This window comes from Pithys albifrons, chromosome Z (assembly GCF_047495875.1).
Source record: "Pithys albifrons albifrons isolate INPA30051 chromosome Z, PitAlb_v1, whole genome shotgun sequence".
In the NCBI taxonomy this organism is placed as follows: domain Eukaryota; kingdom Metazoa; phylum Chordata; class Aves; order Passeriformes; family Thamnophilidae; genus Pithys; species Pithys albifrons.
Window position 1 is genome coordinate 69,577,072 of NC_092497.1, and position 25,475 is coordinate 69,602,546.

At 38.8% G+C, this 25,475-nt stretch overlaps 1 protein-coding gene across 1 annotated transcript in view; it reads right to left on the minus strand.

Moving 5' to 3' along the window:
- FREM1 (FRAS1 related extracellular matrix 1) overlaps nucleotides 1-25,475 on the minus strand; it is a 60,725-nt gene that overhangs the window by 17,111 nt on the left and 18,139 nt on the right. The window contains 14 exon segments of the mRNA XM_071580270.1: nucleotides 201-330; nucleotides 2,466-2,610; nucleotides 3,065-3,266; nucleotides 4,464-4,878; nucleotides 10,585-10,849; nucleotides 11,601-11,796; nucleotides 13,072-13,213; nucleotides 15,578-15,722; nucleotides 17,852-18,080; nucleotides 18,885-19,081; nucleotides 20,082-20,267; nucleotides 21,446-21,643; nucleotides 23,379-23,631; nucleotides 24,078-24,171. Of these exon segments, the coding sequence (XP_071436371.1) occupies nucleotides 201-330; nucleotides 2,466-2,610; nucleotides 3,065-3,266; nucleotides 4,464-4,878; nucleotides 10,585-10,849; nucleotides 11,601-11,796; nucleotides 13,072-13,213; nucleotides 15,578-15,722; nucleotides 17,852-18,080; nucleotides 18,885-19,081; nucleotides 20,082-20,267; nucleotides 21,446-21,643; nucleotides 23,379-23,631; nucleotides 24,078-24,171 (2,797 nt within the window).

Genomic DNA, 25,475 nt, shown 5'->3' on the forward strand with positions numbered 1-25,475 from the left:
TTTCTATTTAAAACTCAGGCAGTTTTGTGAGAAATATTTCAGCCATCTCTAGTAGCAAGAACAATGTCCCAATAAGTCTGGATTTAATTACATGGCCTCCTTGAGGATTACTGAAATATCATTTAAGTCTGAGAAAGAAATCAACAGGCTACAGTACTTATTTCTAAGTTTCCATTTAGGATGTTGACTTTTGATTTTACCTTTACGGTTATAAAGGCAGACTCTACTGAGTGTCCTGCCCTGGTGATTTTCAGAGACACCATTCCTATGCTCTCACACACTTCATATTCAGTCTGTTGCATTTCAATCCGAGACCACCTTAGCTCCAGCCTGTGAGAGAGGAAGGAATGCAGGTGTGAAACAAAGCCACCTCCCCAGCCACTCTTGCTGTGTGAACAGCCATTTCTCTTTCTCTCTGACTGTTGATTTAGCCAGTACACAAACAGTCTTTGTCTCCAGATCAACACATTTGTGTGATTTATCTGATTAGGAAGAAGTGGTAGTAAGTCTTCCAGGTTGACCCTGATGTACCCTAAACCAGGCCTGAACCTTGTCTGACAACCAAAGGAGTTCTGCAGCAACTTTGAGAATAACAGTTTGTTCATAACACCAAATAGGCCATGACAAGTTATGACTCTTTCTTCTGGGTCCCATTAACGTTCTAGTTTTATTATACTCTCACTCCCCAGTATTTTTGCTGTTATATCCTCCTTTCTACCCACCTTCCCTCATCTATCCTCTAACTCTCCTCCTGTAGTATATAGGACTCTAGGATTTCACTGCCTCTGTGCGAGGACCCTCCCCACTACCCTTACTTTAGTAGTCTTCATACTTCACTCTTCAACACTTCACTCTGGCTCGGTCCATGTGTTTCATACATTAAATTTTGGAACTGTTTATAGTGGGACTGTAACTGAACTTTGGCAGATTGCATACTGTACAGCTAGTCAATAACGATTTTGCCTTTTTAAAAGCTGTGATAAAAATTAGTGAGAGTCAGAGAGGAATGAAAGAGAGCAAAAAGAAGGAAAATGAGCTGAACTGCTTACAAAACAATTTGAACTTTTCTAAAAGAAACTACTAGACCCTCCATGGTTTACTATCTCTAACAGCAATGGCAATTTCCTCCTGCCCTCCTTTATCCTCTGATACTAGTTTTGTGGGCAACCCATTTAGAATCTGATTTGCTTTATTTTTGCTAAAGATGATGGATGAACCAGATGTAGTCCAGTAGTATTCAGATAATAACTGGAACATCAACAACAAATCAAACTTGTATTTTGGACCAGTGATCATTAGGTGCTAAAAAGAAAATATCACAAGCTTTTAAATCCAGTATTAAAATATTATTTTTTCACTAAAAGTGAAATTCTCCATTGATCTGCTAATGGATAACTTTACTGAAACTCCTATTTTCCTTTAAAAAGTGCTTTTTCTTTGTTCTCTTCCTAATGCTGTGCTGCACATTGCTATTCATATATAAGAAGTCACACTTTACCATGAAAAGTGGCATAATATAATGGTAGTTTTAATATTTCTTAATCTGTGAGCCAGCACAAAGAAGCTGGGCAATGCTCAGGATGTCCATGTTCAGGTGTGTTTGTGTGTGTGGACATCTTTTGGCACAGCACATAACTGCTGAAGTGCTGCCTCCAGCTCTGCTCAATACCTGTCCTCTGTCCAGCCTACCAGGAAGTGTTTAGCCCCTGGAGCCAGCTCTCTGCTCCATTTCTTTTGCCATGAGACCTGGTTGGTGAGTAGCCAGTTTAGCCCAGGAAAATAGTATTGGTTATTTTTTCTGAGTTACTGCTGATTAAATAAGTTGGTTGCACATTTAGCCCTATTTTCAGAAATAAAGAGAAGCATTGCCTTTGCCAAAGAGCTATGCTGACTTTAGGCTTTTATCATCAAGTGCAGTTCAGATAATATTCTATTTTTTCTATGAAGCTTATCATGTGTCACAAGGTAATTTGAATAATACACCTAATATAAGCAGTGGAAGACAAACTAAATGCTGTGTACTCTCCACCTTCTTTCACTAATTTTTTGCAGAAGTATTTCTCTCAGATTTATTGCTTAAGAACATCCCCTCCATTGTAATCTTAAGCTTCTGAAAAAAACATTGCCATATGCACAGGGCAAGAGTGATCTGCAGCTGCAGTACCATGTTGATGAAGCAGTAGTCCCATCCCTCAGCACCCATTATCTCAGATCTTCAAATGCCCAACTATTCCTGTGAAGCCCAAAAGATGCTCGAGAACTATAATCAACCTGAAGTTAAGCCCTTATATTTCACCTCCTTGAGGGGAAGAATCCTTGTCTACCTGCACAAAGATAATGTCAGTTTGAGGTGTAGCTATCTATGTTCATATCTGCGTGGCTTCAAGCCCAGCACCAGTTCATTTTCCCCCAGGGTGTGACGAGCAGTATGTACCACAGGACGTATCACCCAGGATTGCAGCTACCTTTGGGGGACCGCTGAGTTTCCTCTGGCATCTGTGACTTGAAACTCCAAGTTGTCTGAATTCGTTTCCTGGGATGGGTTGATGACATAAAGTATGATTTTGTTGTTTAAATCCTTTTGGCTAAACCCTTCCTGAATGAGTCCACCTGGGAAAGATGAGTAATATGCAGGTGAACCAAAAGTCTCTTAATAATGGCTTATATAGATTCCTTTCAACCTTTCTTTTTGTTGAAAATCTAAACTTACAGCAACTTGGTTTTATAGCTAAACAGCAACATCCCAGTCCATTATAAGCCCCAGACAGTTTCTTTGTGTATGACATATTTATCAAAAGGCCAAGTGTGCTATTAATCTTTTTTTTTCTTGATACAAACAGAAAATAGTTACTCAGTAGAAGCTAGTAACAATCATCTCAAACTCTTTGAGGATTCATAATGAACATGAGACTCAGGTTTCATTGTAAAACTTTCTTACTACATCCAAACTTTGCACGAAATTTGTTAAGAAATTTTGATTCTCTCTTTCAAGCAAACATTAACAGATTAGGTTTTGGAGTCTAGTCTTGTAGTACCAAAATATGGAGAATATAGAAAAAATCACCTGTTGTTATATTTTCCAGGTAGCCATAATGAGGACCTTGCAAAATATTAAAAATTATTTTGTCATCTTCTGTATTTGGGTGAAATGCCTTCAGGGACCTGGCAGTAATATAGATCCCATAATTGCCATTCTTCAGCAGTTCCACATCAGAAAAGCAATGGAGATGAATAATTTTTGGTGCCATTTTGTTCAAATGATCCACCTAAATCAAAGTTAAACATTCATTTTACAACATCAGGGCGTTCTCTGTCCTACTTTTGCTAAAAGCACAGTAGCCTGCTCAAGGTGGCAATAGCCACTTTGGCTCGCAGTCTGCTGAAGACATCTGATTTCCAGTTAAGTACTGTTTAACAAGAGAAGTTTCCAGGCCCAGATTGTCCATCACTTGCCACATGCAGCAGGGTGCAATAGAAACTGGGAAGGGTAACACAAATTCTCTGAACCTCTGCCCTGATGCACCACACTCCCCCACAGTCCTTCTCATTTTTGCTGTAATTTTCTTCATAGCAAAAGATAACGCCAGCAAAGGTTTGTCACCTCTGTTTTACAATAACAGGCATGGAAACCAAAGGATTATGATAATCACAGTAACAGACATGGCCAATGTCTCGTCAAATCCGTTTCACCTTTCACAACTTCTGATGAATCTGCCAGCACTCCACAATGGTTGTTGCTGTTCCCACATATGACCCTCTGCTGAAATCACACTCCTTGCCCATCATATAGCTTGAAACTTTGTTATCAGGAAATGTTGGCAGTCTATTCATTAGTATCAGTTTCAAAATATCCAGAATTTTGACAGAAATGCAACTAGGCCTACTTAGTGTACTGAAACATGCCACACATGAAAGAAATCATAGCAAATACATCTGAGGCTATGAGAAAGTGTAAATTACTTAAAAATGGGGGAAATGGGAAATATACAGATTCTAGTAAAGAAAGGAAGAATCAAAGTAGGCATCTTACAAAGACTCTCAGACAGAAGACAAGCTCTCCAGTTGTGGAAGCAAAGTGGCTGTAATTCAAGATTCCTGTGACATGAAGATCAAGAGTTACCATCACAGTCCTCGTCTGCAAGTTACGGGGTCAGGCATCAAGTGGGAAAGCAGGGCAGGAGGAAGTTCAATCCCTCTCAAATCAGGTCTCAACTATATATTTGAGATTTCTATGTAAAATCTTTTAGTGTGTATTTACTATATAAGTATCTGCTTGCTTATATTTTTGCATTGTATCAGGTAGTTAATTCTCCAGGTTAATTATTAATGGCACACAGGAAGCAAACATTTTAGCTGATAAATACTTCAGTTAAATAATAGACTGCAGCAAGTATCACTTATCATTAAAATGACTACATTTTTGCATTTTTGTGCTATTTAAGTAGGCCTGTGGTCACACTTGCCTGAATGGTGAATGCCACTGGCTCAGTCTGCAACCTTCCATTCACGATGAAGCCTTGATTAGTCCTGTCTGTGGCAACAAATGTAAATCTGTCAATCTGGGAATCCCCACCCTGGTGCTTGTATGCAACATCCCTGTTGTCCACATCTTGCTGGGTGAAATTGTACTGCAGTAGCACTGCCCCACGATAATAGAGATGACCATATTGGGGGAGCAGAGCCAAAAGGAATGTAAGGTTTTCTTTGGCAGTGTCTGGGTCAGAAAGCTGCAAGACATCAGGAGAGATAAGTGCCATGGTGCCTTCCATTGTTCTTAACCCCATATTCCTAGATAGTGTAGGCAAAGCTTGGTCAACTGCCTCCAAGGAGATCATGAATGTTCCATGCTTAGTCCTCAGTCCATTGCTGATGATGAATCTGGCAAAGAGAGGCAAGATAGTCTTCAGCATCTGTTCTTGATTTACTATGTACTGAAGTGAAATGATAGTGCACACCTTTACTACAGGACTTGCCTGTGTTGATACGGCAAAAGCAGTGGAGCTGAGTTGAGTTCAAACCCAGGCAGTTGGTGGAGTGAGTGTAAAACCTTAAAAAATGAAAGTAGATAGCTAGGTATATGACAAGAATTGCAATGCACCTCAGTACATGACAGAGGAATGTCTTTGAGGACCAAAACTCATAACAGAGCTCATCTAATCTTCTAGCTCTAATACAGATGGAGCAGATCTAAAATGATAGTCTGGCTGCGGGACTTCCTCTAGTCTCTGGCCTACATACACATTTTACACATCCTATGTTCACTTGGTTACCTGGCAGTGGCACCTGCCAGTGAAAGTATTGGCTTTATCTACAACTTATAGAAAGAGGTGTGTAAAGTGCATGATCTGCCTGGACAAGGGTCTATTTTTTGTTTGGTTTTGGATTTGTTTTTTTCTGTTCACTGTTACAAATCTTTTCTACCTGATAATGCCAAAACTATTTGAGAAACCAAGCTGGAGAAAGATTCATCTTCATCCCACTTTGTGGGTTTGTTTAGGCACTAAGTGTATCTGTAAATTTCTGTACATTCAGAGGAACTATTTATGTTTCTTTACGAAAGTCAAGTACAGTTTCACTGAAATACTAAGATATTGATCAGAATTGTACAAGTTGCTAGGGTAGTATTAAAAATGTAGAAATCCATACCATATATTTATCAGAGACTCATGTCTGCAAAGTTCTTATTCAATGCTGGGAATTATTCTATTAATAGCAACATAGTTTCTTGTTTCTCTCAAGAAGTAATGTTTCTGTAGATACACTAGGGATTTGATTATGCTCCACAGTTAGATTTCCTTTCAAAAAGAGAAGAAAGATAAAGGTGCCCAAGGCTGGAGAGAAAATCTGTTGGAAGCTGTGCTGATGTTGGCTGGTGTAGAGTTAATTTTCTTCATAGTCACTAGTATAGGGCTGTGGGTTCGATTTGTACTTGAAAGAGTGTTGGTAACATAAGGATGTTTGCTTTTTGTTACTGACAAGTAGTATCGGGGCAAAATAGGTTTGCAGCAGTCAGAGGAGGCAGAGACAACTCAGGCAACAGTTTGATCAGAAGGCTTACTCTGAAGACAAAGGACTTTAGTTACAGCTTCACTTTTATCTACTCTTGTATATAACATGCCAGCACACTACTGGTTAGTAGTTCACTAAGCATACATGGAAAGATCCTACTGGTTACAATGTATCACACATTCAACAAGTGGCTCTCTGGTCCTTAAGGGTGCATTCATTAATCACCTCAGACCTCAAGAGATCCACAATCACACTGTCATCCACTACAAAGCAGCATTTATACAGCCTCAAGACCTTTTCTGCCCCTCACAGTGCCCTGCCAGTGAGTGGGCTGGGGCTGCACAAGTTGATATGGGACATAGCCATGACAACTGACCCCAATTGACCCAACAGATATCCCCAGACCATATGGTGTCATGCTTAGTGTATAGAGCTGGGGGAAGAAGGAATGGGGAGACATTTGGAGTGATGGCATTTGTCTTCCCAAGTCATCGTTATGCATGATGCAACTCTGCTTTCCTGGGGATGGCTGAACACCAGCCTGCTCATCGGAAGTGAAGATTCCTTGTTTTGCTTTGCTTATGTGTGCAGCTTTCACTTTACCTATTAAACAGTCTTTATTTTAAACCAGTTTTGTTGGTCTTATTCTTCCAATTCTCTCCCCAATCCTTCAAGGTCAGGAGTGAGCAAGCAGCTGCATTGGGCTTCATTGTGGGCTGGAATTAAACCACAGCAGAAGCTGGATATGAGCTTTTGGTATAAAAGTGACAGCATAGTCTGCAGAAATTTATTAGCAAATTTAGTTGAGGATAAAAATAAGGAGAAAACCAATCTTTTAGTTGTCAAAATTCATCCTAGACTTCATTGTCAAGATCATTAACAAAGTATTTTTTCTGAAGGAAAGTACATAGAAGATTGTCATGCCTGCAATAAAAACTTTTTAAGGTATATAAACTAAAAATTGCTTTGAAAATATCTCACAATTCTTCCTCTTGAATCAACAAACAGTACATATGAATTACCTGTCATTCTACATAAATTTCAGTGATTATGCTGCACACTATGGGCAAAAACATTTTGGGAAGTGATTTTCTCACACATTTGTTCTGCCTGAGCCAGAACAGAGCCTGCCTTGCAAAGAAGTTTGGTTGTGGTAGAGCGGAACAGTTGTTTCAGACAATATGAGGGCCAGCCCAGCTGGTTGCTTTCCAGCTAGCACTCTTCTAGCATACATAAGTGAAATGAAGACTGGCTAACATTTAGACAGATTATCTGTTTCCTCTGGTTGTCTTGACTGCAGAACTCAAATAAGTATTTAAAAAAATTTAGGATCAACAGCTACTGTTGTGTGCCTTGAATGTGATTTTCAATAGGTCATGGTGCAGCTTACTCTGTCATGCAGACTGTCCATCTAAAACTCTTCACATCCTCCACCAACAGTGCATGATTAGGGCTTGATCAACTTGTAAACTGGCAGTATGCCATGAAACAGATGGGAATGAGTATAGGCAGACTAGGAACTATGTAGCAGTTAGAAATATGTTTAGTGAGGATGGTATTCCCAGCTGGGAACCTGGAGACATCTGTCTGCGCTGACCTAATGCTGTTGTGCCAATGGTAAAAGGGTTATGCTATCAGCAAGCTATTTGAACTCCAATACAAAACTAGAAAATTATGATAAATAATATGCTAAGGGGGAAAAGGAGTAAAACACCTTTAGTCAAGACTTAGCCTTCTCTCAAAATATCTAGAAGGTTGCAGTGGAAGTCAGTTTCCTCTAATTTTTTTGATGGCTGTAAAATCATTTGGATGATATCACAAATAGTATTTAAGTGAAAGACAGGTAACTTAGTTCATGAAACTGAAGATTCACCCTGGGAACAAAACTCCTGGTTGCATACATCAGACTGAAATTTATAATGCAAATTTCATTCACCACTCAGTTTCACAGGTGATGAAACTGCCTGTGTCCAAGATGTCCCTTTCTGTACTTTAGGAGATTTTGTTTGTTTATTTCTGGTTTATGTCTGCTTCATCGTTTCCTCAGAAATGGACAACAGCCTGTATTCTCCTCATTCTGATGAAATTTATTGGACAACTCCCAGGCACAGTTTGGAGGACATGTTACATGGTTTGCTTTCGCCATTACCAACATTTCTTGCTTTCTGCAGTTTGATGGCAATGGAGTTGGCTATAGGAACTACCATCTGTCATGGCATTTAAAAGATAAAAATGGAATCATAAATAGTGCCAACTCATTACAAAATCGAGCCAGAATGTCAAAATGGAGGACACTAGCATGTTCTTTTTGTATCCTGCTGCCAGCATCTGATGTCAGATTGCTAATCACTTGAAATCATCTGTCCAAACAAGCACTGCCAAATCTTTCTTCCAGGCCAGCAGCACCAAACAATATAGGTAAATTTATGTCTGAAATACTTTAGTGGGAAGTAAAAATCTGGTCAGTTAATTCCTCCTTGTGCCATAACTACTCCTATAATTAATGTAATCATTCCTTGTTGAAATAATAATAATAATAATATTCTGACAGGATATTTATATGTCTACAAAAAACAAATTCTTTTCCAAATGGTAATAGCTATTGTTGTGATTAAAATAGTTATTAAATATCAGTTTGTATTAAAACACCATAACCTTACTTTTTTAAGTCTGCCTTTCTAATTTAGTTGTTAGTCATCTAAATAGAAAACATTGGGTTTACTCACATTTGAAATTTCCCTAGAATTGTTTGATCAGCTTTCATTAGTGTAATGTGGAAGTCATAGTGACACAAGCCACATAAGGCACTACTATGCTGCCCAAACTAGGGTTGACACTGTCTAAGATAATTCTAGTTTCGGTCAAAGTGTTTCACAATACAGAAACACAAAACCAGGGAGTATTTGCTTGCTTTTTCTGTTGTGAGTGCAAGTGGATCAGACAAATCTCCTAACTAGAACTTCTATCACATTGACTTTAGTGGAAGGGGTAGTTTAAAATGTTTGATTTGAGGAAAGTTTCAATTTTAATTTTGCTTTAAGTATGGATGATGTCACCTGAGCTGCCCCAGTGTCATAGGAAGGATTGTTTGAGGTCTCCATGCCCTACTTCCTTGAATTCCCTGCAAAAAAAGGTCTTAAACAGGACTATGCAACATGTTCTTCAATCTTCATCATCCATCATGGAAAAAGCCATTCAGATCAGGAATCTGTTCATAAGAGAGTCTAAAAAGGGCTCTTTTCTGAATTGCAACTCTTAGGAGCTAAATCTTTAGTTCTTCTTAGTCACAAACAAACAAACAAAAAACCATAAGCTCCCAATTATGAATTTTCTGTCAAAAGCTGTTTTCAGAGTGTAACAGTAAATATCCTTTTTGCTGGAGTAATTCACTTCAATGAGACAGGTGTTGCTTAGGAAGCCTTTACTGCCTGGAAAGTGCCTTCTCAGGGGTGGTTAGATGGGGTTTTTTCTGTCCCTCCTGCATTCTAGAGAAAGTTACAGGCTCTCTTTTTCTCATCTACAAAGAGATAAGCAGATGCTGCAGACCTCTGCAGCCAGTGGGGGAGCCAGGACGAGGCAGTGATGATAAAGCCCAAGAAAGAGCAGGAGGTTTTGCTCTTTCCCAGGCTGTGCTTTGCAGCTTGATGCAGTTTCCTTTTCAAGTTTTTTTTGTGTTCTCGACTCTGAAATAAACTTTCTTGGATTCTTTCCACTGCCATGGCATTTTTGAGGGTACCTGCATATATCTTACTTCAGAGGAAATTATCAGTGTTAGCAAGAAATAAGCATTTTTTCTTCAGAAATATTTTCCTTACTTCAAAGCTTTTTCTTTTCCCTGAATTTGATCTCTTTTACTAAACTGTCTGCAAGACTTTGAGTAACAATACATCTGCTCTTTATATGATAATAACTCATTACATCATTCTACTTTATAACCAAGAGATGTTCATTTGAGAAAACTTGAATATCATCAGGTTGCTGAACTGGGCCTATAGGTAAACCTATATGTTTGGTGCAAAAATTCAAATGAGTGCACAAATTTCTGAGCTTTTGTGGTGTCAAAATAGATTAGGTGGACTGGTTTTCATTATGTTTAAGAGCTATTTATGGATTCAAAAAGCCCACAACCTAATGAATATGATAAATAAATAGACAAGGAAGCTCTTATTTCATATCTGAATGGATCAGTTTTACCACATCCAGCTGTAGCAAAACACAAAGGAAAATTCCACAAAATATGTTCTTAGTCCTTCTCTCCCACTTAACAGCTGTGGCCTGGGTGTTAAAATAATATTGATGCTGGTATGATTGATTGAATATGGCTCTGGCTATGTTTTCAGAATTAATGAGGAAATGCATTTGTTAGCAAAGCAGTCACAACTATAATGTATTGTAGTAGCAATATATTTGCTACACAAATATTGACAATTCACATAGAGATTTCAGCTCTTTATAATAATTTGTTTGTTTGGGGGAGGAGGGGCATGGGTTCTTTTGTTTTGTGTTGAGCAGGTTTTTTTAAATATCCCTAAAATTTCAAAGGGAAGAGTTTGGGATGTGGGGTTTATACCTTACCTGAATGTATCTTCAAGAACATCTTCCTTCGTGTTGTGAACATAGCAGACAATCTGTTGTGCTACATCCATTTGACTGAAATTTGTAATAGGGATGCCAGGGTAGCTGATATACTCTATTTGTCCATACTGGGGTGGGGAAGTTATCACATAAAGGAGCTCCTCTGGCTTGTCAGTCCCATCCAGTGCAAGGAGGACATCAGTTGTAATGTAGCTACGATCTCCCTTTAGAACTCTGAGGAGTTTCATAAAAACAGCAATGTCTCCTGAAACATAGACAAAGCAAACTAAAATCATCATATTGAATTTGTTGATCCCTTGTGCATTATTTAGACACAGACAAGCCATCAGAAATAGAAAAATTATAAGACTGTAGGATTATAGTGAAATTCAGCCTGAAAGTGACTTCAAAGTGTCTTTAGTCCAACCTTCTGCTCAAAGCAGGGTCAGCCATGAGATCAGCCATAACCACATTGCTTGGGGCTTTATCCTGCTGGCTCATGAAAACTGCCTCTTTTGACCCCTGTTTTACTCTTAGCAGTGTCAGTTTTATCTTTAGGTTTCTAACAGAGATGCAATAAAAGAAGAGAGATCATAAGACTATAGAGTAAACAGACACAGAAAGCTCTGTTTCTCTGTCTGGAAGACAGCTGTTTCTGAACAGTCTTTTGCCTACCCTTTTACTTTCTTGCCATTTTTCTGTGCTCTGATTTACTCAGACATAAAGCTATCTTTAAAAGGATATTTTCAGCTCTATTTGAAAAGTAGCTGAGAGTCCTGGGAGGTAAGGTCCAACACATTGCTTTCAGAAGAGTCTTTTGAAATCCCAGGACCTCTTATTCCCCATCAGGAACATCAGAGCTCTGACCAACAGTGAAATCCATCAGTTAGACTTACGAGATCTACAGGGAGGGTGGCAGGGGCCTATACACTGCTCAGTGAAGGATCAGGATGTGTACTCAAATATCTTTGTTTCAGAAACAGGCACTGTAAAATGTCAATCTGGTAGACCCTTACCCTTTTCCATGTCCTTGATACTTATGTAAAAGTCCACGGCTGGGGATCTGTTGTACCCATCCCAGAGGTAAAATGTAAAGCTGTCTTGGTTCTTGGACCCTAAAGCTCCTGTATGGACATATCTCACAAGGTTCATATCCAGCTCTTCCTGAGTGCACTTCATTCCAATTTGGAGAGTCATCCAGCCTTGTCCTACCTAGAAAGAATAAACATCGTTCATTAAACAGATAGTCTCCCAGGCATTGCCCCCAGTTAATTGTGTTTCTTTGTAGTTATGTAGACTGTTAGTAGCAGCTACCTGGCTTCCCTTCTAAGCTATAGTCTCTTTCCTGATAGTATGTTTTGAAGGGCAGCAGATAGCTGGAGTTGTTTCCAAACAGCTCTAACACTGGAGAAGATACAGTGATTATTAATAAAATGGAGTAATGTGGAATTTAACCACTTTTATTCCAGGAAATAAATACCTGCACACTTTTCAGTAAGACACTAACAAAATGAAAATGAAATGGTTCCTGACTCAGCTTATGGGTTTTTTTCTTAATTTCACAAAGCTGCTCTTTGTTCTATCCAAAACCATCTCCAAAATTATATCAGGAATGAAGATATGGGGAACTTCAGGGTAGCACAGAAATTGAGAACCCCAAAGGTCCTCAGCTGCAAAAAAATCAATTATCCAATAAAATTTCCTGCTTTTCTGAAAACAGCTTAGCACCCTAAATTGGACTGAACCAGCAGAATTACTATCTTTGGAGCAAAGGTTATCAAGGATAGAGAGGTCAGATATAGAAGAGTACCCTACATGTTCAAACTGACAGACTTCAGATAATAGTTCCCTCTCACCTCAATATGTCAGACCCCTTTAATTCACAAATCTCATATGATCTACAGATTGATGTAGGGATCCAGAACCAAAACACTTTCTAAGCTCATGGGTTTTAGAAATGGATTTTTTTTCTTTCATATATCCATGCAATTTAAATGCAATTTTAATTTCTATCTTTGTTCCTCTGGCTTGTCTTTGGTCAATAAATGATTATCTCTTCTTCTATTTCTAATCTTATTTTTTTTGCCTTTCCTCTTCCTATATCCTTTCCATCTTCTTTTTCTCTTCCTTTCCCCAATCCTTTTTTTCTAACTCATGAGTTATTACTCACTCGTCCACATACAACTTCCTCTGTGCTTTCTGAACCCTGAAGTAAGTAAAGCTTTTTTTTGTTTTGTTTTTTATTTATCAAGGACATTCCCCCCTGTCCTCTCTCCATTGTCATCTCAGATGATCTGCCATGCTTTTCACCCTCCATCTGGGACAGATCATTCTTTGATTTAAACACTCCTTCAATAATCAAACTGGTCACAGCTGTCTACATCAAATATGACAGACATTTGGGAGAGAAGGAAGACAAACCTCATTCTAACCTAAAAAGAGAGAGTTCTGTCCATGCCTGCTTTTTGCTGAAGTACAAAGACTAACCTTGAGCTGAAGCTGACCATTTTCTGGAATTCTTTCAAATAAGTAGTAAATTTTCTCTCTGGGAGTATCTTTATCTTCTGCTGACAGAACAGCACTAGAAATTATTCGAGTTTCACCTATGTTCACCTCTATATCATTCTTCCTGCAAAAATTAAAAGTCACGTATTGATGCAATAAAAGGAAACTTTTCGACAGGTAATTTCTCTGCCAGGAATATGGATTACCCAGATGCTAACAGAAATGACAGCTGCAGAAAGAATAGAAGTAGAGTGCTTATTTCAGTACAAAACAGAAAAAAAAACCAGTGTAGGCAAGCTTCTCCTTACAGTAATGAAAAACAACAAAGCAGATACCTAGACCAAACTCGGATTTACCACAGCTGTCTTATTTCCCTGGGCCCTATCCTGTTTACCGTCATACAATTTATAAGAAGAGGACAATGTAAACAAACAAACTGCTTTGTACATTACTGCCACCATAGACCACAGAAATACTGGCTCTAATGTTCTTTTAGGTAAAAGACTGTCTTTCAGATAACTAGTCTTTCACTGGCCATCTTTATTTATAAGAGACACAATGAAAGTCTGACTGGCTTCTTCTCTATGCTCCTTCTAGCACTCACGTCTCATCCTGAAAAGATCTCAAGGTGAATGTGTGCAAGCTTTACATTACCCAAGGACACTCTCTGCTACAAGATGCAAGCCAAGAGCTGACAGATTGTGTTTAAAAATCAATGTGAATAAAGAGGCACTGTTTACCAGCCAAAAACATCCCATCCCAGAATCTTCAGTCTGTAACCAATAGAGATGAGAACTGAATATTCCTGAGGTAGAAAGGGTCCCCAGATCAAAAGATGAGAAAAAGCTTACAAGTGTTGACAAATGTTCACCCATAAAATACTGCAGTGGCATAAGGAAGTTTGTACCCCACAGCAAAGATGTGGTGACTGAATGTGGCAGCTAAACCACTTTGGTGCCAAACTGAAGGTTTCCTAAAACCACTTATTGCTTAACTACTGGCAGCATACCTCATCTCAGTGGAAGAGTAACAGGCAAGAGGTAGTAACTTCATAAAGAAATAGCTATTTTGCGAGTAGATGCTCACTCTGTGCTACTGTTCACCACAGAAATAGCAAATGGTGAGACCTAACATCTCCAGACAAGGCAGCAACAGTTTCTGGATCTAGCTGGGCAAAGCTAAAAACACTTGACTTCTTGCATTTCATCATCTTGTTTCAGAGACAAAGGGTGGAAAATGACATCAATCTATAGCATATGAGGAACAAACAGACAATTATCAGTAATTATCAGTAGATGATATATGGATACATAAACTATACTCTTTATTCTAACTAAAAATGGAGATTTTCTCATATTAGCATTATGTGGTGCCCAATAATCTTTCAACTAAAAAACTAACATTTGTTATGGTGGGAAGCTCTATATGGTAAACAAAATATTAAAAAGTATTTGCAATGGGAAATGTAACTCTAATCTGAAAGTAGGCCAAATATTCTGAGCGATCAGAAATTTGTGCTTTAGTGACAGCCTGCTTAAAATATTGTGAGTCATTTCTGAAATGCAAACTTTAGAGGTTCAAAGATACTCCTGATATCTTTGGGCTCTCAGCTTCCCATCAGCCTGTCTGAGGCTGGAGAACAGTCAGAAAGACAGAGGTCCTGATGCTTTGTGACAAGTTGTCAGTTAAAAAAATAGGGATCCCAAGAGACAGGCTCTTTTTTAAAGTGCCCACAAGATTTGGTTTCTTGGAGCAAGCTGCCTGTCCACAAATCATCTGCCAGCCATTTTCTGATCACATCAAATTCATTTTTGACTCCTAGTTTTGAAGCATAACCTAAGTTAGTGTGTAGCTTTTCAATAGCTGAATTAAGGCTGACCTTCATAATATAAAACTTTATAACCAAAAAGAGGACAGTCATTAATCTGAAAGACTTTTCCATGCATCAGCTTTGTGGACTATCTCATGCCAAAATCCAGAGCTGCTTTTAGAGAGATGTTTTAGGCGGGTGTTTTCCCCTTTGCTGAGACAAACAGTACCGTGGTGGTCAGCGTCCAGCAGAGGTGCAAAAAGATCAGAGGTGTCTGGAAAACACCTTGAAACAACTTGTGAAAGACACAGTAAGCATGTTCCTCCATCACCCCTTTCCATTTTTTGTCACGATTCATTTAATATTTAGCAACATTAAATTGGTCTTTTTTCTTTTTTTTCTTTTTTTCTTTTTTTTTTTTTACAGGCTGATAAATACCTATATGGAAACATCTGTATTGACATTAGTCTGTGACTAGTTATGTCTTCTTCTCCCCATCAGTCACTGAGGTCATGGTTTAATGGTGAACATGGTGGGGTGCTAGGTTCACAGTTGGACATCATGATCTTAAATGTTTGTCTTTTCCAATCTTAAAGATTCTATGATTTGCTGTTTTGATCCCTTTTCCATCATTTTGTTTGAACACCTTCCTCTGTCAGAGATGGACACATGACTTACTTGCTCAGCACTGGTTTCTCGTCATTAACTGGAATGATGTTTACTGAAATGGTTCTGAGGACTTTATGTTTTCCATCTGATAGCTGGATTTTAAAGCTGTCAGTGAGGTTTTCCGAGTTGTCATGCATGTACATCAGCTTCATTCCTATATGGTGTGGGAAGGGGGAGAAAAAGAAGAGAGCAGAGAGACAAAAATAGAAAGAACAACTAAATCTGACTCCTGCAAAATATCTCACATCATTTCAATCTGCTTCCATTACTCTTCTTCTCACTCCCTCCCCATATGTCCTTGTCACAGTAAACTTGATTCAACTTCCAGGAGTTTACTGAGCCACTGGTGTTCACTAGTCTAATAACTTTATTTTGACTCAAAGTTACCAGCCTGATCTAAGTGAGGAGTGACTCTCTTCCAAAAGCTGTACCAGTCAATTGGAAAAAGGCACATTTCTCCTCCTCTCCTCATTCCAAAGCACTTTGACAGGGACCATAAAGAGGGTAAGACTGTCAGGCAACACTTTTCTGTGCTAAATATTCCTCAGGGAGCTTTAAAGGAGCCTGGGAAAAGGCAGCTGACCTTGCGTCTCTGACCTTGTAGAGTCAGAAGTTCTGATCTGGAGGTGGCTTGTTTACCGCTGTGGACTGAACAAATGGAAAGAACAGCCAAGAAAGAGAATCAAAACCAGGACTTGGGAAGGCTGAGGAATTTGGGGTGGACACCTGACATTTCTGAATGTTAATATCAGACAGGTAGAGAGACAAAAAATCTTTCTTAGTTTTTGAGGGCTAAACTGAAACTTGAATGGCAGTACTGAATTCAGGTCCCTCTTTTATTGATAGATTCCATGTTTCACTAAATAGCCATAGTTTGGAAAAGTCCATTACATTCTTGGCAGTGTTAAATACACCTTTTGATTATGTGTACTTGAAAGAGATTTTCTGCTTCAAAGTAGGTTGTCTGCTCTTGCTAAGCTGTAGAGCTCCAGTTCATACTTTTTTTGATAGACATATGGAGGTGTATCATAGCTTTTAAATATCTAAAGGAGGTTTATAGGAAAGATAAAGAGATTTTTTTTTTACCAATGCCTGTAGTGGCACAACAAGGGGCAGGAGTTTTAAACTGAAAGGGATGACTTTAGGTTGGTCACAAGGAAAAATGTTTTACAGTAAGAGTACTGAGATACTGGAAGAGTTTGTCTAGATTAGTTGTGGAGGCCTTGTTCCTGGAAATGTTCAAGGTCAGGTTGAATGGGACTTTGGGCAACTTAGTGTAGTGGAAGATGACCCTGCCCAGAGCAGGGGAGATGAACTAGGTGATCCTTAAAGGTCTTTTCCAACTCAAACTATTCTACAATTCTGTGATCATTTAGAGACATACTTAAGCCCATGATCAGTTAATGTGTTTTTAAATCAGTCTTACTGTCTCTGTTTTAGGTGCTGTCAAACATTTAGAATTCTGTTTGATTATATGTTACATTATTCCTTTTTTTTCAAGGCAGATGGTTTCCTTACTCATATTACTACCCTTTTTGACACATGGGTCTCTCAGGATGATTTTATTGATAGTTACTAAAAACAATAGACAACAACAGCATTAAATATGTCAACTTCCATTACTAAACTTTATCTTGAAAATACATATAAGGTAAGTGAATAAATAAGTGATGAAGGTTTATTAGTAAACCACTTGCCTCATTTTGTTTTCTGTGTGTGTGTGTGTGTGGCTCAGCTTTGCTAACAAAGATTTGGGAAGGGCTGTCCCCACGTGGGTGGGCCCTTCCAGCCTGCACAGTGGATTTTAGGTGAGGCTCAGCGTGCGCAGAACTGGCCCCACCGTTTAAGTCCTGAGGTTCATCTGCCACGGCCGAGCGAGCTTGGACAGTGCCAGTGAAGTTCCTCAGGACTAGAACCTACAGCACCCGGCATTTCCCAGGAGGTCTCCCATCCAAGTACTAATCCGGGGCTGACCCTGCTTAGCTTCCGAGATCTGACAGGATCGGATGTCAGGGAGGCATTGAACTGCATTTAACTTCACTGGCACTGTCCAAGCTCGCTCGGCCATGGCAGATGAACCTCAGGACTTAAACGGTGGGGCCAGTTCTGCGCACGCTGAGCCTCACCTAAAATCCACTGCGCAGGCTGGAAGGGCACACCCACATGGGGACAGCCCTTCCCAAATCTTCGTTTGCAAAGCCGAGACACACACACACACACACACACACACATTTGCCTCATTAAAGGAGTGAAAGACCAATGTCAGAAAAATGCTGCACCTACCATTTTTCAGTAGCTCCATGGAAAAGTCATGAACAAGCAAACCATGGCTGTGGTGATCATGGTTAATTAACTGTTTGTAGTGTAGAATATCATTGCCATGAACTCCATTAATAATGAACCCATGCCAGGGCCTCTGTACCACGCTAAATACCAAATGGTCTTGAGGAACATCTAGATCAACTGCATTGATAACAGACAGATCCAGCTCTTTCATCTCCCCTTCTTGAACCTAAACATGAAAAAACCACATCCAGTACTTTCACATAAAAAGAAATAATAGAACTTTATCATGGTTTCCTAAGTAGGGTATTTTTGTATAAACGTGTATCTCTCATTTTTCTCCCCCTGCTTTCCCAGTAACTTTTTGAATGACTACTGCTTTCAACCAGTTTAAGAGACATAGAGAAGTAAATGGTTACAGGGATGAAAATGGGAGTTTACATAAGGAGTTCATATCTGCCCCAATTATAGAAAAGGTGTTCAATAAGTCAATGTCAAATCAAGCACTAAAATGTGTACAAAGGAGAAAACCTTTAAATACATTAAAGTATCAAAAAATACAGATGCACATAAATTTATACATATATGTGCACTTTTTACTTTGTAATAAGATTAGCTTACACTTTCCTAGCATGGTGTTCACGGAGTTATTAATAAGAAAATAGAGGGGAGAGGCTATGCCAGGAATATAAAAAATACTTTATAGAAAAACTGTGAAAACTCCTGAGAAAACATAAGAAGCATGAAGATCTTTCTGCCTTCTAGATTACTTTTCTGTTTAAAGATTTGAGCCTTTTTTTTTTATACTTAACTGCAAGTTTCCAAAAAGAAATATGGACTGCTCCCATCCCACAGAAGCTGTCTAACAGGTTTACATAGGGCTTAACTGGGCTGTGTCCTGAACTAGGCTGGATTACACAAAGTAAGGGAAAGATGTAGAGGAACAGGAGTCAGAATAAAGTTCTTAGTTATATTCAATAAGTTTTTTCTGGTTAAAATAATTCTATGACAGGCATTTGACTCATTTCCTTACAGTAATATTCCTGGCTATGAATTCTGGGACTTCATCATTGGTTGGGATGATCAACACAAAAAATGGAGTCTCTACGGAGCGATGCAACCCATCAGTGACATAAAGTACAAACTCATCTTGTGTTGGCTCCATTCGCATGTGCCTGGCTTGTACATAGTTTATATTCATGGCTTTCAGGTGCTTCAGCTGAAATGAAGCTAGAGATTTTAAAGAGAAAATGAGTTAGCACAGTCTTTTCCTGCTCTCTAGTCTTATATATCATTAAAAATTTTTGAAACTGTCTTTTTTCAGAGAATAAATAATATGGGTAAGTTCTCAGTCATTTTTTGGCTCTAAGGGTTACACTGCACATGTTACGGCAGGCCATATGCCCTTCCCCAAAATAAAAATGCATCATTCTGCTTCTCGTGGGACTGTGTAGCTTCATACTTCTCAGTTACATCTACAAAATTGAGCCCACACAAAACCAACTCAAAATAACAGGTAGGAAAAGATCTGAGGTACAGGATTCCTTGGAAGTGCTAGATTAATAGTTAGACCTGATGGTCTTTTTCAAGCTAAGCGATTCTATGATTATATGATTCTAATTACACTGTTATTTGACTGATAGACCAAGAAAACGGAGACCAAAAGGCTCTGTCATAACAGGTTTCCAGCTGAAGACACTGGTAAAAGCTGGTAGTATTAGAAAGCATGCCACAGTCCATTCTACTGTGGGTGAAAGTGCCTTACAATGTTTGCAAGTAGATAAGGGAAGAGACCCAAGAAAACCACCATCTCTATCTCTTTTGTAACTTTGCCTTGGAAACTAAGATGGGACCCAGACTACTACATTTAACTGACACATGTATAAGTGAAGAAGACAAGTGGGAGATTTTCATCAGGAAATGAAGTGAGAGGCAGGCAGAGCTGCTTAATGTCTCATATTGCCACTTCTAATGGATGGTCGCTGACACACATAAAACAAGGACTGGCTTGTTTACTTCAAGTGCTAATTCTTCACACTTGCTGGGTTGCAGTCTCCCTTCGAACTCCACCCACATAGTCCCACTGCTCTTCATTTGTCAGCACATGCCTTCCTCAATAAGCCCATATTAATGTCCACACCTGCAGCTGCACCACCAGAGCCTACTGTACAGCCCTTCACAAGCCTTCTGCATTTCATCTGCTTGGTTAGCACAAGTTGTTAAGGCTTACCTATACTTACTCCAACATTGCTCTTCTCAAACCCAGGAGAAGGCAGTATATTTTCAATGTAACCAAACTGGGGAGGAGAAAGCAATACAAACTCTAAGTCATCTGCAGTAGTGTCAGGGTCAGTGGCAAACAAATGGTTGGTTGTAAGGGCTGCTGAGGAGCCCTCCTCCACCACAAAACTTGCACCTGCACATAAACAATATGATATGCATTATTGCTTATTTAGCTTATTTTACTGTTTTTGTTAACAAGAGAGGAAATAATAACTAAGGGGGAAAATACAGCAAATAATTAGTTACTGGTGGGCTTTGGTTTAGTGTTTTCTTCTCTGCTTTCACCAGTAAGTCTGCTTTTGCATCACAGAAGTAGAGAAGAACGTGATCCTGAAATTGTTTTACTGGTAAGTTACTAGGTATGGCTATACACTGCTCAAAATTAGTAGTTGCCTTTGTTTGTCAGAGCATTAATTACATGGGAGCTGTTAAGAATTGCTCATAATGAACAATTTTTCATGCATCACTGCTTAATTTCCCTTCTGGGACAATGCTTCATTTCCAGAACATTACTTGGATGAGAGCCTGCAAATTACAAAACTACTCATACATATGCTTAAATGTTCTCTGAGATACATAACATACACCTGATGCTTATAAACAAATGCCACTGAAAAACAAAAGCATATGGCAAACATATCTTTAATATGTATACCACAGACCTCATCAAAAGATCATGAAATCAATGGAGATTTTACACAATGGGCTATTGTTGGACTAAATGTGCATTATCAACTCTATTTTCATTTTAACTGGTTGGTTGGGGTTTTTTAATTCTGAAAAGTCCTATTGAAAATGCTATTAATATATAGCCTTTTTTTGTCTTTATTCTCCAAAATATTTAAATATAGATAATACTGATTCTCTCCTTTCATATAAGGCCCAAATTTGTGCTGTATACTTTACATGCAAGAGTAGGTAGATATTTACATTTATGCTTTTACACTGTATAAGCCTGATAATTGTTGGGCCCTAAGTTCAGTTCATGAATAGATATTGATCACTTTTACCTAGACATACCTTACAAAGGCTCCAACAGGCCTGTAGAGGTGGAGGGGAGCAGATCTAAACACTCTCATCTCTACCCACATGATGCAGCTGAATAGCAACAAGTATTTACTCAAACTGTGATTGGGTGGTTGCAGTAAACAAGCATAAGAAAAAAAATTCTGATCCAAAAACTTTATATAGTGATCTCAACTGAGTCTTTCTAATGCTAAAAAGCAAACAACAAAAACCAACCCTGAGCCTTTAGCCATTACAGTACTGCATAGCCCACTTTATAATTGTATAGTAAGAGGAAGCGTTCACCAGTTGCAATTGATGGAGGCTGGTTGTCCGCTGGAAGTACAGTGATGTTAAGGTCATATACAGGAAATGAATCATGATGTGAAACTGAGGGAGGAAGAGGTCCATCATAACAGCAGTCTTTCACATCTAGGCCAGCTTCACCATCAGAGATAATTAAGGTTAAGATGTCCATGGAAGGAGTCAGGCCAATCTCCCCACCTGGAAAAAAATATTGAGGTTCAGAAGAAATGTTTTACTGAAACTTCATGAAGAATAATATTTATCCTGCAAGGACACTCTTCAGTATTCGATGTCAGAAGGAAAAAGAAAGCAAGAGCAAAATTACTGGAATTCTTGATTCTGGCTGGTGGGGGTGCTGTTTGTTTAGGGACTTGGTTTGTTGTTTGTAATTAATTTTAACGAGCTCACTTCTATAATAAGAGGATGTAGAAAAGAGAATAGGTATTATTATTATTATTACTAAGAGTTATAAAGTTATTATTGCAATGTTGTGATAATAAATTACATTGAAATAAAATGCCTAATAGTCCTCATGATTCTGTTACTTGTGCACTAAGGCATGTGCAAAATGTACATTGTGCAGAAAAAGAGGTTTTTCTCCATTTCTTCTTGAAGAATGTAGGAAAATCTTTATTTTATATATGTGCTCTCTCTATGACAAACAGTAAACACTCAGACCAACACTCTTCCAAAAGAAACCTTTTTCGTATACCAAGTAATGCATGTATTCCTATGTGCCTCTTATCCCTGCAAAATGGGCTATAACAAAGGCTATGCTTTGTTACTGTACTGTATATTGTGCCTTTGTGTAATGAAATTCAAAATTTGGGCTGACAAATGACTCGGAACTGCCACCCCTTGCAAGAAGCATCTGTGACTCAGAGTATTCCAGCTCTCAGCACTTCTGGCAGTCTGTGTCTTGCAGTGCTGCAAGATAATACTAACAGGCTGCCTGAGAAGGAAAGGCAATAACTTCCATACTGTTTTGCAACAACTACTGGCAGCACATTTAATGCATAGAAATTTGGGAATGAAAAACAAAAATACTACACCCTGGAAGGTAAAACTTCATTGCCCCTGAAAATACTGTCATTGAAATACAGTTGCTGGCATCTTTAGGACAACAGACAGAAATTTTTTTATGAGTGGCTATAATGAAATACTTCCTTCTTAAATACCAGATTTCATTTTAGGTAGTACCAGCCTTGAAAATATCACATCCATTCTCCATACTAACACAAAATTATAGAATAATTGAACAAAAAATCATTGCCTTTTGAAAAAAAAAATACTAAAACTGTTAATCAGAGGTGTAGAAAATAGAATCCCTTCACAGCTAATGAAAAGATAAAATTAATAGAAAAGGAAGTTAGCCAGCCCTTGATTTCTGTCCGCAGTTGAAAAAAAATATTAACACTAAAACCACAAAATAACACCTTTTTAGCATTGTGTTTCTCATGAAGAAGATCAGAACTTCATTTATCTTATGGTATAGAAAGACTGTGAACTGTCCAAAACCAGATATCCTTCTAGATTGAAAAGGCAAGTAAGAAATGCCAAAAGGGTTTTTTACTGTCATGAAACACATAAAAATACTCTAGTTTCTACCTAACTTAATAGTACTATTGTCAAAAAAGTCTAAGCTATATTTTTAGCAACAGTGAAAGAAATCCTCCAAGACTGTGATGCTTTCATGTACCTGTTCTAATATAATTTTCAATTGAAATGGGCATTTTGAGAGCATATTAAAATATTTGGCAGTTGTCTATCATCAACCCCCTTTTGAAGTCACTTTAATTTCTTTCCTAGTCACAACATATGGTTCTTCAGCAGTTCCTGCTGAAGTTCTGCAAAGGAATGGATTCATATTAATATCTTTTTACTGAAGCCTCTCTGACCCCTTCCACCCTAAGTCTGCCCTTAACTCACTTACTAGTATGCTTGTACGAGACTAAACCAGCAATGACATCAGCTTGGGAGAAATGATCCACAGCAATACCGGCTCTCCTCACTACCCCGTGGTAGGGTTGGTGAGGCAGCTTAAACATCAGTTTCATGTCATCACTGTCTGCATCTGTGGCATAAATGTAATCTGAAGAGATGACCACTTCTTCACCCTCCAGGCAGTGGAGCACAGGAGCAAGGCCTGTTCGCATAACAGGTAGTTCATCATTCACAGGCAGCACCTAATCAGAAAAACAATTTAAGATGTTTTTATTTTTAACTTCAGTGGAAGGCTGTTGCTTCAATACACTGCTTTGCCACCCCAACTAACAGCATTTTGTCAGTGTCAGACTACACTGAGTTTTTGCTATAAACAAAAAGAAACCAGCTGAATTAAAAATAAAAAGACAAAAGTAAACAAAACCAGATAATTATAGTTTAAGTACAGAATTAATAACTCCAGATAGAATAACCCAAGCTAGAGCAAGTAGAAATGCCTTTCAACTACCACAAGTGAAAGTTCCTCTTGAATTTGCCACATGAACCTGAAAGCTAGGGTTGACATGGAAGCCTAACACATCCCTTACATTCCAGTTTCTAAGGGAATGCAAGAACTTTCAAAAGTCAAAATCTGAACCCTTTGCCTCTACGCAGACAGTTGTTTCTGAGAAAGATGCAACACACTGACCTTAATATGCAGAACGAACTCTACAAATTGAATGCCATCTGTGGCTGCAAAGAGGACATCATCAGAGAGAGTCTCAGAGCCATCATGATGATATCTGTGAAAAAAAATTAAAGAGCTACAGAGATTTCTCACAGGAAAAAAAAAACACAAAGAAGCTATGCTTTCTGACCGTATCCTACAACATGTATCCCTATCAGTATAAAATGCAGCTCCCCCTGAGACTGCTAATTCTGGATCAGAGTGTCTCCAGAGGGCTTTTGAGCTCTCCTACAAGAAGAAAAACACCAAGGTAAACTATATATCAGCAGGGAAGAAGGTTTTTCTGTGCGTGGTAGTTTTGGCCTTTGTTTTAGCTAGGCCTAGATTACACCTTAATTTTAGCAGGCTCAGATAGTATTACGTAGATCAGAGGGGACAAGCCTCACCTGACTTAAGCAATCAAAGAGATAGTTCATATCATCTGACGTCAAACAAGTATAAAAGCGAGTGAGGGAGGTACCTGAGGCTCTTTCCTCCATGGCTACTCGACTGGGCAGGACTTGTGTGTTGTTCTGGGCAGGGAGGCCTCACTGCCACTCACCACTACTCTGAGCTGTGTTTTAGCTTGGGAAAAAAACATTTATTTCTTTATTGTTGATTTTTTTTTCTCCTCTCTTGCTGAGTATCTCTTGGGAGGCATCTTTTGGGGTGTTTTGTGGGTCTGGCTGGTGAAATCTGTGTTATTGGTTGGTTGACTCTGTGTGGAATTATTTGTTGTTTCTTCCTACCTTTGTATATATTGAATTTGGCTTTTAATTTTCTTTCTTCTCTGTAAATGTAAAAGTTTGCCATTTTAAGAGTTCTAATTATTTTCCTCCCTTTCCCTCAGGGTTGGAGGGGGACTCTGACTCTGTTGGTGGTACGTGGCATTTTACCAGCTCATCTGAACACACTGTGACTTTGTCATCTGTGTCCTGACTGCTTGTAAGGTGTTTCTACCAAACACATATGTGCTCACTCTGGTAGGTGTCTGCTTTGACAAACAGGTGGAAATAGAGTCAGGGAACTCTAACTCAGCATTCATGTAGAAAATCATGTCTTGCTCTTTCCACAAATAAGGAAGCAAAATTTTCATCTCTAGGTTAATCAGTGTTAACACAAGTTTTCTTGTAAATTAAGCAAGTTTAAAACACACACAGCTTCTTTACAAGAAAAAAGCTGGCAACCATTGCCTTCTTCACAGGAGCTGCATGGCTGAATACAGAATTTGTCTCATCTGTGTGGACCAGAGCTTTATAGAGAAACCTATCTGCACTGGGCATGGGTGCTAACTCCCTTTTCCTGGGCAAACAGCAGCTCATTTCTATGGTGACACTGTGGTCCCAAGGCTCATCCAGGAATCTTGGCCCTCTGCCAGAG